This window comes from Girardinichthys multiradiatus, chromosome 3 (genome assembly GCF_021462225.1).
Source record: "Girardinichthys multiradiatus isolate DD_20200921_A chromosome 3, DD_fGirMul_XY1, whole genome shotgun sequence".
In the NCBI taxonomy this organism is placed as follows: domain Eukaryota; kingdom Metazoa; phylum Chordata; class Actinopteri; order Cyprinodontiformes; family Goodeidae; genus Girardinichthys; species Girardinichthys multiradiatus.
Window position 1 is genome coordinate 40,861,867 of NC_061796.1, and position 14,383 is coordinate 40,876,249.

The 14,383-nt window shown below is 37.5% G+C and overlaps 1 protein-coding gene across 1 annotated transcript in view; it reads right to left on the reverse strand.

Moving 5' to 3' along the window:
- dgkb (diacylglycerol kinase, beta) overlaps positions 1-14,383 on the reverse strand; it is a 120,984-nt gene that overhangs the window by 37,278 nt on the left and 69,323 nt on the right. The window contains exon 21 of the mRNA XM_047361167.1: positions 8,972-9,036. Coding sequence (XP_047217123.1) covers positions 8,972-9,036 — 65 coding nt within the window. The remainder of the gene's footprint in view (positions 1-8,971; positions 9,037-14,383) is intronic.

The following is a 14,383-nucleotide window of genomic DNA, read 5'->3' on the forward strand; positions in this document are numbered from 1 at the left end:
TGTCTGCACGTTTTTCAAAGTTGAACAAAGAACATGAGTTAACTCAGTTTTATCCTGATTAACTGGACTTTGAGTTCTTTTTAAGTGAATTCCAATTTGCCATAAACACAGCAAGATAGAGGATAACAGTATGGCTTAATTTTCTCTAATAACTCTTCCTCCTGTACTTCTCTTTCCTTGTTTATCTCACTATTTTCCTCTGAGTCAGAGATTAGCATGTAATTACACGGAAGACGATAAAAAGAGTGGGGTGGATAGGTTGGAACGGTATATTTTAACAAGCCTGTCGAAGAGGAGGGGCGTGGAGGGGAGGAGGGTGTGCAACTATCGTCACTGCCCGACTGATTGTCTACTTTTAATCCTCAACCTCATTATCACCTCCAGGTCCGGCAGTGGCAGTAAATGAATCTATCTGCCGAGTGTCAAATCTTCACACCTTCGCCCTGGTAATCACCCCAAGGTGCAAATACAGAAGATGGATAGAAAAGGAGAAATGAAGTGATGCGGAGAGAAAACGCATGCGGCCCTTTCATTTCATCAACAAAAATCCACCTTCATTTCATAGTGGAGTGTTGTTGCTTAATTATGCTACTTACTCTGTAATTAAAGCTGATTAAATATTTAGCTTAGCTAAGGAATGTAAACATTTGTTTCAGCTGTCACATAAAATCCTTTGCAAAACTCAAATTTTGACATTTTGGTTTTCACATTTCTGTTACCTAATTTTACAGAAAATTCAGAGGAAAGGAAAATGTTAAAAATTACATATGTGGAATAAATATGTTTAAGGAATCCAAAATTAGTGTAGAGATTAAATTGGGTATTTTTAATTTTTTGATACTGTTTTCTGAGGCTTCCTGAAATGTACCAGACTTTGCAGTATTATTGTTTGCCTTGGCAGTCTAGAGATTTGCCACATATATTAAAGGCATTTTTACATTTGTTGGGACCCCAGCCATGGTTACAAAATGAAAGGCCAGTACAAACTTTTCTGGAACTTTCAAAATAAATCGCATTAACCTACTTCCAGCACAGCCAGGAACAGGGAATAACAGCAGATATCCCATGACGTCACCGTTTGAATAAAAACACCGCTTTTGCAACAAACTGACCTCTTCCACGCAGGTCCCCAGCGGAACTGGATGGAGGGACACAGCCTGCTAATGTCTCTTTACTGGCAAACAGACATAACTCTTCAAACTGGATCCAAGAGTGTCATAAGCGATCATATGCACTATGCTGGTCCTTTGAAATAGGGCTTACTGAAACTTTCAAAATAAAAGCCTCAGCATTCCATAGTTTGTATTGATTTTTTCAGCTGATAATAGCATAGTAGGAATGAATTGCTGTTTGTGTATCCGGTATTCATTCATGAACGGGGGTAACTAAAATAAAAGCGTGGTTTGACTTTTCTCGCTGAGGTCTACAGAAGCAAAACTGTGTTCCAGAGAGTTCCCAGCAGAGACCCTGTCTCTACAACGGCGAGTGGAGCAGTTTTCCTGGTCTGAAGGAAGGACAACGGGATCGCATCACTGTGGTTACAGCAGTAATGTGTAGTTTGGCCGGCCGACCAACAGCTGTAAACTAACCCTTTGTTCACTGTGGATGCTTCCTTCAACTTCGTCGCCCGGACAACTTTTCCTCAGCACGGTTCAAGTAAGAGGTTGTGTTTTGGGCAGAGAAGGTGGTTTAGAATGTAATAATCTAAACATTTTTCATTTTATGATGTTTGGTTTTGTTTGTGTTGAAACTCAGCCATCTTAGTGCTAGCAGATTATCTGCTCAGCACATGTGCTCAGTTTGTTTTCTGTGTTTGTGTTTTTTTTAAAGTTAAGACAAACTTTATTTAAAGGGTGATTGTAAACACAGAAGATTGTTCATAACAAGCCGTCCACACTTATGCATTTTAACCCTTTTATTAATGTTATTTTAAAGGTATGTGTTTGATTATGATGATAAGCTTTAAGCTTCTTTTGTTAGCTTTAACTGCTAACAGCTAAGAACATGTGCTTGCCTGCTAAAGATCATTTACCCAAAAGGGTTGTTTGTTTTCAATCTAGTAAAATAATATTTCCCTAAATATTGTTTTACTAAACTTGATAACTAAGTAACACAATTAAGCCCATTTCTCAAAAATTTGGTTCTTATTCAAAATAATGTTTCTTTAAATATTATTTTAATAAATAAAGGCAACTAATTAAACAGTGTAGAGAATCGGTCATCCAGAAGGTTGGTTTTATTCAGCAAATCATTCTTTAAAATATTATTTTATTAAAATAATATTTTATCTGATCTTGCATTGTGAATGGTTGTTTAAAGGTATACCAGTTATTGCTTAAGTTTGTTCCAAGACTAACTTAACTTCACTTCCAGATTCTTCAAGATAATCCTCTCAAACATAAATAACATTGCATGGTAATGTTGCATCACTCTTTTGGTCATGGATTTCAACCATCTTTGGTTAACTTGTTTATATTGTACAAAGCCCATTAGTCTTCCTTATTCTTTAATTCTGCTTGGTAGTTTAGTTGGATTGTTTTAGCATAGTAAAGATTTTCTTGATTGAAATATGTTTGACTTTGAGTTGACTTATTTTTGTTAATAAATTCTTGTATTTTAAGAAATTGTGTAAATTCATTCCATGTGTATGCAGAGTTTGGCTGTTCAATAATGTCAGAGCTTGACTCATCCCTTTCAGTTTTGTCCTAATGTCACCGCCTTATTGGGCTGGTATTCACAGGACAACCCTTAACAGACCAACATATTATTTAATAATAATAATAATATTAAATATCAACTAATAAATTCATATTCATAATTACAACACATTTTTGGTTGATTTTTAACCTTTGTAAGATTTTCTTTTCTACTAAAATCATATTATGTAACAAAGTGATCTAAGCAAATGATAAGTAGATGAGGACTTAAACAAATGTTGACTCGACATGTCAGCTGGCTGCACACGTTTTAGCTACACATCTGATCCAAACATGTGTATGTAACACACTAACAGCTGCTGTAGCATGGCCACTGACAGGCTCTTCATGCTCAAAATCCCCTAATGTTGTTGAATTGAAACAATTCTGCAAAGAAAAGCGGGACAACATTTCTTGACATCGATGGCCTTTTATCACAAATGCTTGGTGGCTGTTGGTGCTGCCAAGGGAATGTTTCTGGCACCTTGTTTAATTTATGCTACAAAGGATTAAGGCAAATCTGAAGGCAAAGGGGGTCCAACCTGGTACCTCGAAGGCAGGGGTGCGCAAGTCCAGTAATTGAGGGCCGGTGCCCTGCACCTTTTAGATGTTTCCTTGGTCTAGCACACCTGAATTAAATGGCTGTGTTGTGACCACAGCCAAGGGTTACAAAATGAAGGCCTGTAAGAACTTTTCTGGAACTTTCAAAATAAATCGCATTAACCTACTCCCAGCACAGCCAGGAACAGGGAATTACAGCGGACCACCCGTGAAGTCACTGTCCGAATTAAAACCTCGCTTTTGCAACAAACAGACCTCTTCCACGCAGGTCCCCAGCGGAACCGGACGGAGGGACATAGCGCGCTAATGTCTCTTTGCAGGCAAACAGACATAACTCTTCAAACTGGATCCAAGAGTGTCATATGATCATGCGATCATATGCACTAAGTTAAGTAGGAATGAATTACTGTTTGTGTATCCGGTATTCTGATGATAAGCTATAAGCTTCTATAAGCTTTAACCGCTAACAGCTAAGAACACGTGCTTGCCTACTAAAGATCATTTACCCAAAATGGTTGTTAGTTTTCAATCTAGGAAATAATGTTTACCTAAATATTATTTTACTAAACTTGATAACTAATTAAACACCATTAAACCCCATTTCTCCAGAAAGATTTGGTTCTTATTCAAAATAATATTTCCTAAATATTATTTTACTATTTCCTTAATAATATTTCTTCAAATATTATTTGAATAAATAAAGGCAGCTAATTAAACACCATTGATAATTTTTCATCCAGAAGTTTGGTTTTATTCAGCAAATCATTCTTTAAATCATTATTTTATTAAAATAATATTTTATCTGATCTTGTATTGTGAATGGTTGTCTAAATGTTTGCTGATTATTGCCTAAGTTAGTTCCAAGACTAACTTAACTTCACTTCCAGATTCTTCAAGATAACCCTTGGTTCTCAAACATAAACATTGCATGGTAATGTTGCATCACTCTTTTGGTTATGATTTTCAATCATCTTTAATCAACTTGTTTATATTGTACATATCCCATTAGTCTTCGTTATTCTTTCATTCTGCTTGGTAGTTTAGCTGGATTGTTTTAGCATAGTAAAGAGTTTGTTGATTGAAATATGTTTGACTTTGAGTTCACTTATTTTTGTTAATAAATTCTTGTATTTTAAGAAATTGTGTGAAGTCATTCCATGTATGTGCAGAGTTTGGCTGTTCAATAATGTCAGAGCTTGGCTCATCCCTTTCAGTTTTGTCCTAATGCCATCGCCTTATTGGGCTGGTATTCACAGGACAACCCTTAACAGACCGAAATATTATTTAATAAAATATTAAAGTATTAATATTAAATAATATATTCATATTCATAATCACAACATCTGTAATACCTCCTCAGTATGCAGTCAATCTCAGCCTGGTATTGAGCCATACATTTGATTCAGGTGTGTTGAACCAAGGACACATTTAAAAGTTGCAGGACACCAGCCCATGAGGACTGGAGTTGCCCACCCCTGTTCTAAGGTGTACATAATAAAGTGGCCACTAAGTGTACATTAGCTGAAAGAGTTTTTTTTTTTTGTTCTCATAAAATGAGAAAACCCTTTTCTCCACTTATTTTCTGGAGTTATTTCTTGGCCCTTGCTTGTTGGAACAGCTTCAGCATTATAACCCTAAACAGACTTCAAATAGATTTTTCTGAGTGCAGGGACACCACATATCTACTCTAAGAAACTGTACTTTTCAGGGAGAAGAGCAGAGCTAAATCTATGGTATCTGTGCATCAGCTGCACTTCAAATGTCTAATTATAATAGTTATTTGGCCATTCTGCAAGTGTAAAACTGAGTTAAGGCAGAGTAACAATGTATCTTGGCATCTCAGAGATGCAACCCGAGCTCCAGTCTCTCAGCTACTCAGTAGCCATCTCTACTAAGAACTTACAACCACAGAGGTGGAATGGCATCAGAAGTCAACACATTATTCACAAATGTACTGTATTAACACTATTTCAGCCTTAAAGACTTTTGAGTAATTTTTGCAATAACTATACCCTTCTAAGTTTGGATTTTTCATACAGATTGTCACAGACACAAAGCTCTTTCACTGATCCTAACCTATAGACTGGCAAATTAAGAGTTAACAGAGTTTATAATTCAGGAAATGGGTACAGGACAATTCTTAAACTTGCTCATGTCTGCAGTCAGAGTAATAATTAAAAAGTAAAAAAAAAAAACTGAAACGGGAATGAACATGACTGGATGAGGACACAGCAGTATTTTGTCACCATGCACAGTGAGGAGAAGGAGAGAGAGGTAAAAATTACCCAAAGCATACTTTTGGGAGAACTAGAGCTCTCCTTGGGGCCACCAGCTCTCAACAACAACCATAACACACTATCTACATGCTACCTAGTTGTTTTGCAGGACTGTCAGGAGAAAGCTTTTTCTGTCCTACCATCACATACGTAAATGTGGAGGTTGCTAAAGGTAATTCAGACTATAATAGAAGTGTACTAATTTTATGCTTTGGTAAAATGAAACAAAGATTGAGCTTTTGGTCAAGAAATACTCTAGGTGGAACTGGTGATGGTTATGAGGAAAGACAATGATGCCCACCATTAAGTATGGTAGAGGATGTGTGATGTTTCGGGCCTGTTTCTAGAGTGCATGGCAGCATTTAGCTTGTTTAAATTTCTAGTGGCCTTTGCTTGTAACATGAAATCATCACTTGATCTTTCAGCAGGATAACGATACAAAACATATTCACTTATCATCCTTCAGCCACAGCCGTGTCAGACCTTAGACCTAATTCCAATGTAAAACCTGTGCGGTAAGCAGAAGAGGAGAGAGCAATAAAAAAGACACAGGAATATGGACGATTGAGAGTGACTGTGCAAGGAAGAATGGACAAAGATCCTTCTTTCTGTATGCTCCAACCTTATGAAATTCTACAGGATAAGTGTTGTCCTACTTACAAATGAGGGTTACAAAGTATTAACAGGAGAGGTGTCCATAACTGTGTACACATGATTTCTTGTAAACCACATATTTATTAACATGGATCATCTTTACCCATTGAATAAATGTAACTTAATTAAAGATTTGATTTTCTAAACCTTTGTGCATCCGCAAATAAAAATAATTTATTTTAAGGTATTTTACACATCTTCACCAAAGGTGGCATTAAGTGTGAATAGCAAAGTATCAAGAAGCTGTGTGCAGCACTGCAGACTATGAATATGTTGGTCTTTAGGAACTCAGGAAAAGTTTCTTGTGTCAACTGAACTAAAATAAAAAAATAAAAACAGACATCTATAGACATCTAAATTTGCAGCCTACCTGCACAACTTCTAACTAACACACCTACCGACATCATCCTTAAATTGTCAGAGAGTTTTCTGAGACAGAGCTTCCAGCTGCAGGAAAATGACTCTTTGATAAGTTTGATTAAACTTGCAATGGACATGAAGCCCTTTGGACAAATCTAACAAAATCTATGCTACCTTGAAAAACTATAATCATGAATTATTGAATTGGCAAGGATAGTGTGTAATAGAGAGATCCTAAACTCATTCCCCCTGCTTGAATTATTAATTGAATTCAAATAACAGACAGAATAATTTTCTTAAAATATCTCAATCATTTTTCACATTGGCCCAAGAGGGTGTAAAACAACTGGGATGCAGAGCACCTGTACTGTACATGAAGACCAAAAATGTATTTACCAGCATTTGTTAAGAAAGTATCCCCATAATGGTTGCAACACCTTGTTTTAATCAGAACATTTAATTTGATTTGACCATTTTCCTACTTGCTGTCTTTTATACAACAGGCTGCCACATTTTCAGCAACTATTGGTAACCATTAAATGACACTCCAGTGTTTATTCAAAGTGCCATCCTCTTCCGTTCAAACCATTTCTCAGGCTCATCATCATGTTCGAGCTGAATGTTGTACTAAGACCAGAGTAAAATATGATAATGAGTACAAATGGGATTATTAGGAGCCTGTGTATCATCAGCCTGACTGATCCACGACGTCAAACTAGCCAAGCAAATTCAATTAGGCCTGCAATTACTCCCTGGCGTAAGTGGAGACGTATTGGATGATGTTAAATATTGATGGAAACACAGACGCCACATTTGTTCATCTCCAAAGGTGAACACATCTCTCGAGATAATCACAAATGCTAAATACGTCGCCTGTCCATGCAGAGCTAATATAAAGTATGTTGTCATGAAGATGTCGTGCAAATGAATTGCAGCTATATTTAGACTGTAGCTGGTTGCTGTTTTCATTTCACTGACCATTTTATTTTTAGTTTCTTTTAAATGAAAACTTTCAGTTTGAAATTGTCAATCTGGCACACTTATCATTGAAAAAGCTTCATTTCATGAAAAAAGTGTGGGTGAAATTTGGAAAAGTAAATAGGCAAAGCATTGGTGGTTCTAGACCACATTTACCATGGTCCCCAGGGAGGGGGTTGGACAAAACAAAAGAATTAAACAAATAAAACTAGACAATATTTCATCATTTAAAATATTAAGTGAGCCACATGTGGCTCTGGAGCAGCAGGTTGCAGACCACTGTTCTAGCAGATAAAAACTGTGACTATCTCAATATAGCTCAAGCTAAAAGTGCAACACCTTTAAAAGCTAACGGTTTAAAGCTCTGCTTGATATTCATAAAAAGTAACTTTATTAGAAACTTTGCTTTGGGATAGTTTCAATTGTTACAGACACAGAGACAGAAATGGAAAGAAAAAAAGAAGCTCAAAATAGAGAAAGGGGGGCAAAAAGGAAAAGGGTAGAGAAGGAGAATAGAATAGAAGAAAGATAGAACGATGAAGAGAATAAAAGATAACACCCTGCTTGCTTCTACACCAGCAGAAATGTTCGTATTACCAGCCTTTTTACCGAAAGGTGCACGGTACTTATGAATGCAAGATGTATTTAGAGGTAAATGTGACTCAATATAGAACATTTGTGTATCTGTTGACACCTGGATCTAAACACCTGTGGGTCTGAGTGTGAGCGTGCTTGTGTTTACAAGGTTTCTCCATAAGAATACACAATAATGAGTGTGAGGAGCCACAGACCTACCTCCCTGGACCCAGGACAGATACGGAGGAGATCCAAGCCACAGACATCCAAAGGCCCCTCAGAGCACAGGAACCCCAGGAGAACCACCGCCGGGACTACTGTAACCCCCCCAGAGAGGAGCAGGGGAGAATCCCAGGGGAACCACCCAGCAGCCACAGTATAGAAGCCCCAGGGAGCTGCAGCGACGAGCCCACAAGCCCTGCCGGCAGCCGTCTACGCCCGAGGAGATCCAGCCATGGACCCCGAGACCTCAGGACATATCACTCCCCAGCAGAGGCCCGACCGAGCCCAGGGGTCCAGGCCCTGGCAATTAGCCACCAGGAGTGAGCCAGCACACACCAAAGCACCCAGCCCCAGATACCGAGAACCACAAGTACACCGGTGGGCAGAGATACCAACCACCGGCAGGTAGTGTGGTGGGGAAGGAATTGGCCCCACATTCGACGAGGGCCTAAACTGATCCAGAAGAGGGAGCAGTCCCAGTTTTATTTTTAATAAACTGGCTTTAATGTGTTTTTACAACGTTTAAAGAGCTGGGATTTATCAAAATTACTCCAAAAAGCTTAATTTCAAGCTTTTGTCATTGCGTTTTCAGTATTGTAATTAAGATAAAGGCATATAAATGTTTGAATGGCAAACAGATCAACATACCTGCTGTTAAATTTCTCAGGGTGCTTCTCTCTCATCACATGGAAACGATGTGCAATGGATGCATCCTGAAAAAGATAAATACAGTGTTGATGATGGTAGTTAGAAAATATAATTCCAGCTCTGGTTTATATTTTCCATAAGAAGGGATGCTTAAAATAAAACCACGCAAAAAGAATCGCTGGAACTAATACATATACCAAATAAAATGACTGAATATAAACACCAGTGACCCAATGCCAGTGGCAGCCATACAGGCCCAAGCCACCACACTACCTCTCCCATGTCTTACAGGTAATGGCTTTGGATCATGAGATTTTTCACACATTTTTCTTTCTATCTCTGTGGTTGAGGAGATCTAAGTTTCATTTGTCCAAAGACTTCTCTTTCAGGAGTGCAATAGCAGATTTATAAAAAAAACCATATTTCTTAATCTAGCATGCGGTTTAAACCTTGCAGAGGAACATCCATTTGCTTTCCTGAAGTCTTCTCTTTGTGGTTAATAAGGATGGCCAGATTTACCTCTATGGAAAGCTATTTTGAACACAATGTAGGTTCCCAGCAAAATCCTCCACATACAAATGTGAGACCTCCAATCAACTCCAGGTCCTTTATCTCTTGAATAAAAACAGAAATAACAAGGGAATTGTCCACACCTGTCCATGAAATTGCTTTTGTTTTTCTTCCAATTACGTTTGGTTCCTTTAAAAAGGGGCTGGTACATATCAAAGAGCTATATTTCCTAAATTCTTTCTCCAGTTTGGATTTTTATCCTCGCTAAACACTTAACTCTAATTTAAATAGCTTTCACTTAAAATATCAAATAAAATTATTAGTGTTAGTATCCAAATATATATGGACCTACAGTGCTATGAAAAAGTATTTGGCTCATAACAGATTTTGTCAGTTTTTGGCTTTTTTGTCACACTTGAAAGTTTCAGATCATCAAGCAAATAGGAATTTCAGTCAATGATAACCCAGGTAAATACCAAAGGCAGTTTTCAAATAATGGCCTCATCTGTTAAGGGAATGTAGCTATCTAAACCAACCTGGACATATGTGAAAAAGCCACTGTTAATCCATGAGCTAACTGTGAATAACCACGGTTGGCTCAATTTCATTAGTTACTCCTAGATCTAATTAACCAAATTCAACAAGGGTGTCTAATAGAACTTGTCAGACAACTTGAAGTAGGCTAAAAAAAAAAAAAAAACTCTTAATACAGCACATTGAAAGAAGTCCAAGAACAAAAAGGCAAAAGTTTGGGACTCCAAACTGAGATACTGAACATTAACCCCAAATGGAGAAAACATGAAATAGTGGTGAACTTGCATTTCTTTTTATTTAGTGTTGCATTTATCTTTGTCTGATAATATAATTTGTGCGGGTATTTGAAACATCAAAGTGTGACAAAGAAAAGACACTAGTACATATTCACATCACATATTTACACCTTCTAATAACATGTCTATCCAGTACTAATGCAAAGAATATGTAATGTTATTTGGTGAGAGTGACTGTTTAAGTATTTTTTACAACAAAAGTATGACATACACTAAAGTTGTTAAGTAACCAAGTGCTTTGTGCTTCTATAGGATGACATTGTGAAAGAGAAGAGTTGTGTGTGAGGATCCATTATAGACAGCACATTGTCTCCACATGGGTTAATTAATTTAACACATGTTGTGAGTAATCACAGCTCTCAATTAAGCCTACAGGATGCTGTTATAGCCCTGGCGACCAAGTTGTTTACCATCCTTTTTCCTATAAGTCACTCTCTCCCTCTCCCATCCTCCCTTTTTCTGTAACCTGAGACAATAAATGCAATCATACAGAAGTTTTACATGTTTGGGCTCAGATTTATTTTCATATCCTTTTATTTTGGTGTGAAAAGTTGCCCCAATGGCATCTTGACACCATCATAAGGTTTGTAAAGATGGTTGTATTCAAGTTTTAATTTGTGTCATGTTGTGTGGAGGCTGTTCTTCCTCAGAAACAGAACAACGGATCAATCAATCCAGTCCTAAATTAATTTGAAAATCTGTGGCAATACTTAAAACATGCTGTATACAGACACTCCCCACCCAATCTGACTGGGCTGGCAATTTCTAGATGTGTAAAGGTGGAAGAAACATACCCCAAAATATCTCCAACTGTAACCGTAGCAAAGTTGGCATTGATTATTAAGGGCTGAATAAAAAAGCACAGTGCACCTCACAGATTTTCATTTATAAAATTCATTCTCCATCCCCTTCACAGTTATGCACTACTTTGTTCTGGTCTATGACATGAATCCCAGAAAAATACATCCACGTTCGTGGAAGTAATGTGACAAAATATGGAAAAATTCAAAGGGGATAATTGTCTTTTTAAGGCACTGTAAATACATAAACTTAACAATTCTGTATATATAAATATATAAAATATCAAACATTTTGTGGTAGATTACTGACAATGTGAACATCACTCTGTAGCTACCACTCTTGCAAACTACCTGCTTAAAAGGCTGTTGTTTATCCCTACTTTTTGGGTACCTTTCCTAACCACATCTTTTCCTTCCACTCAGCTTTACATTCACATGGCTGTATACAGCTGTCTAAGGGGTCAGTTTCTTTTGCAAAAATTATTTGTTCACTTTTATTAGAATCACCAGAAATATATGTTTAGCTCTCTCTGTAATGGATCTATATAATGCTAGTTTCACTTTTTTTAACTTAATCATTCAAATAAATTCACTTTTCCATGATACTCTTATTAATTGAAATGGCCCTCGGATTAAAAAAAAAAAGCATTTAAGCCAAATTTCTCTTTGGTGACAGCAAATTTATCTTTGATGACAATAAAATATGTTTCTGCTTCTGCCATTGTGGATATTGGCCGATAGTGTAAGAGTACTTTATATTAAGGATTAAAAAACATAATCTGCCTGGGAATTAACAACTGATATTACTCAGGAACATGTGAGAACCAGGGACCACATATGAACATAAACTCTGAGGGAACTAATAACTGACTTATTGCAAGTAAAAATCAGTACCAGTGTCAGCATGGACCTGAAAACAAGACTGACTGAAGCAACCCCGAGTCCAGCTTATAGTAATGAGAAGATAGAAACACTTGTAATGAACCTTAAGTTCATTCAATCACACCAAACACCTTCTGTGATCGGAAACAATGACTTGGGGGGTGGGGGGTGGGGATGTCACCATTCATGCCAGGACTGCCACTGTTAGTCACATAAGACAAAAAAACTCTACTTTATTCAGTTCCTAAGATATGCAAAAGCAATCAACAGTGTGAAACCAAAATTAATGAGCTTGAAGGAGGTTATACCAAGATTTCCTTTAATTCACACTTCTAAGTCCATGTAAGCAGAAACACGCTGGCACAGTCTTTTGTAGAAAACTCTGATGAATACAGCAAACTTGTCTGGCTCTTCAGCTCTTCCAGTTCAAGACAGAGCAAATAAATAAGTTCCTGTAAACCTTTTGGGCTTTTTTCTTCCCTCTCCCCCCTTTGCTAAAGCATCTGTTTTGACCCGTTCCATTTTGAGTGGCACTATTGAAACTGCACCTACAGGGAGGACCCCCTGCTAGCTCTCTGTACAGAAATTCAGGAGAAGCCAAAAGAGAAAAATCAATGGAGTGTCTCTTGATGTCTTTTCAAGATGCTGTAAGCAGAAGACCAAAAGATTTCTTCAAGATCCCCGCAGACTCGCCTCACGCTTCCAACGCGGGCCAGAAGGGTGAAGTGATGGATGTATCTGAGAGACTGTAACTCGATTTTCTTACAAACAGGACAATAGCTGCAAACAAGATAGCAAAAGCTTGGAGAGGATGTCTCCCCTTTGGTTTCAGATCTATTATCCAAGATGTGTACAAGCAGAGCTGTGGCTTTGCAACAGTGCACAAAGATTTCAACCAGGAGTGGATAAGGCCCTTTGCCATATCATAGTAAAATTAGAAATGTTTAAATGTCAGATACATAACACTGTATTACTCAAAGAAGCTATAGGTGAAGAGTAGTTATAATAGACAGCATAATGTAGCCTTTATAAATATGTTGTTTATGCAATTAACTGTAAAAATTAGGATAAATCTATTGGAAGACTGCATGTAAATAAAGAATTTAAATAAACAAATGTACAATTTTGACCAAAAGATTCAGAATCTTAAGTACAGTTCAGTCAGTTTGTTTTAAAATAATTTTAAAGCTAAATGTTAATGTGGTTTATTTATCCATTTGCCTAGTTAAAGGGAAAAATCAGACTGGTATTCCACCACACCTTCAGTACGTTTAGGACATATTGCTGCTCGCTGACCCCTGGCTGCAGTGGGGCATCAGAAGCTCACTCATTCACTCCCTCCATCTCAAATAATTACCAATGTAAAAATCTGGCTCCCAAATTAATACAGGACATGTGTAATGTCCTCTCATAGCTCAAAGTTTAGTCCAATTATGAGTAGGCCCCAGCAGTTTGATGTGCCTTTCACCACAGAGGAGAGTAATGGCTTTGACAGGAGTGCCAGGGTCATTAGGGGGACTGACTGCATTATGGTAGCGGAGCGCGCTCAGTGATTAGTTCTGTCTCTCACCCCTGGCCCTGATTGAGATCATTACACTTCACGTCACTTCCACATCCTCCCAAAGGGATGGCACCATTAATTCCCTGTTCCACTGGGCAGGGCAGGTTGGTTGGGGGAATTTACATAAAAGAGAAAAAAAGATGGTTGACTGTAAGAAAGGTGCGATGAGACTGAAATCTGTTCTCCAAACTGGAGTACACACTGGGAACCCTCACAGTCTATGTTGGATGGTTCTGCTGATCTGTTGAATTCCAGAAGTATCATTACAGAAGCAATTCTCTCTTAATCTGCATAATCTCTAAAGTAATTATTAGCTTCACTTGCCTCATAATCTTTATTGTAGTCTTTTCACATTCCATAAAAAGGACAAATTTTGATGCATAGAAAATATTATATCACACCCAAATCCATAGAGAGCTCAAAGTCTCCCTAATCCCCCACAAACAACTTCATTTGTCATCATTACGCCTGCTGGGTACTGATTCCATAAACAGAGCTTAAACAAGACGGGTTTAGAAAGCCTTCATGAACCAGGGAGTCCGCGAAAGATACACCTTGATTTGACCTTTTACCTACAAGAGCTCTCCAGATTACTTCAACTGGCTATGCTGGACTTCAGAGCCAGTCGAACTTAATTCTCATTCCCACTGTAAGTAAACAGGTTTTTCAAAATTAAAGTGTTTTCATTACCTCGCTTGTTGTTATGTCTATTTATATAAATGCTGCTGACCGATTAGTTGGGGTCCCTTCAGACATTACAATTTAAATATTTTAAGGTTAATAATCTAATGTTGTGTAATTTAAAAATGTAACATAATTGATTAGAAAT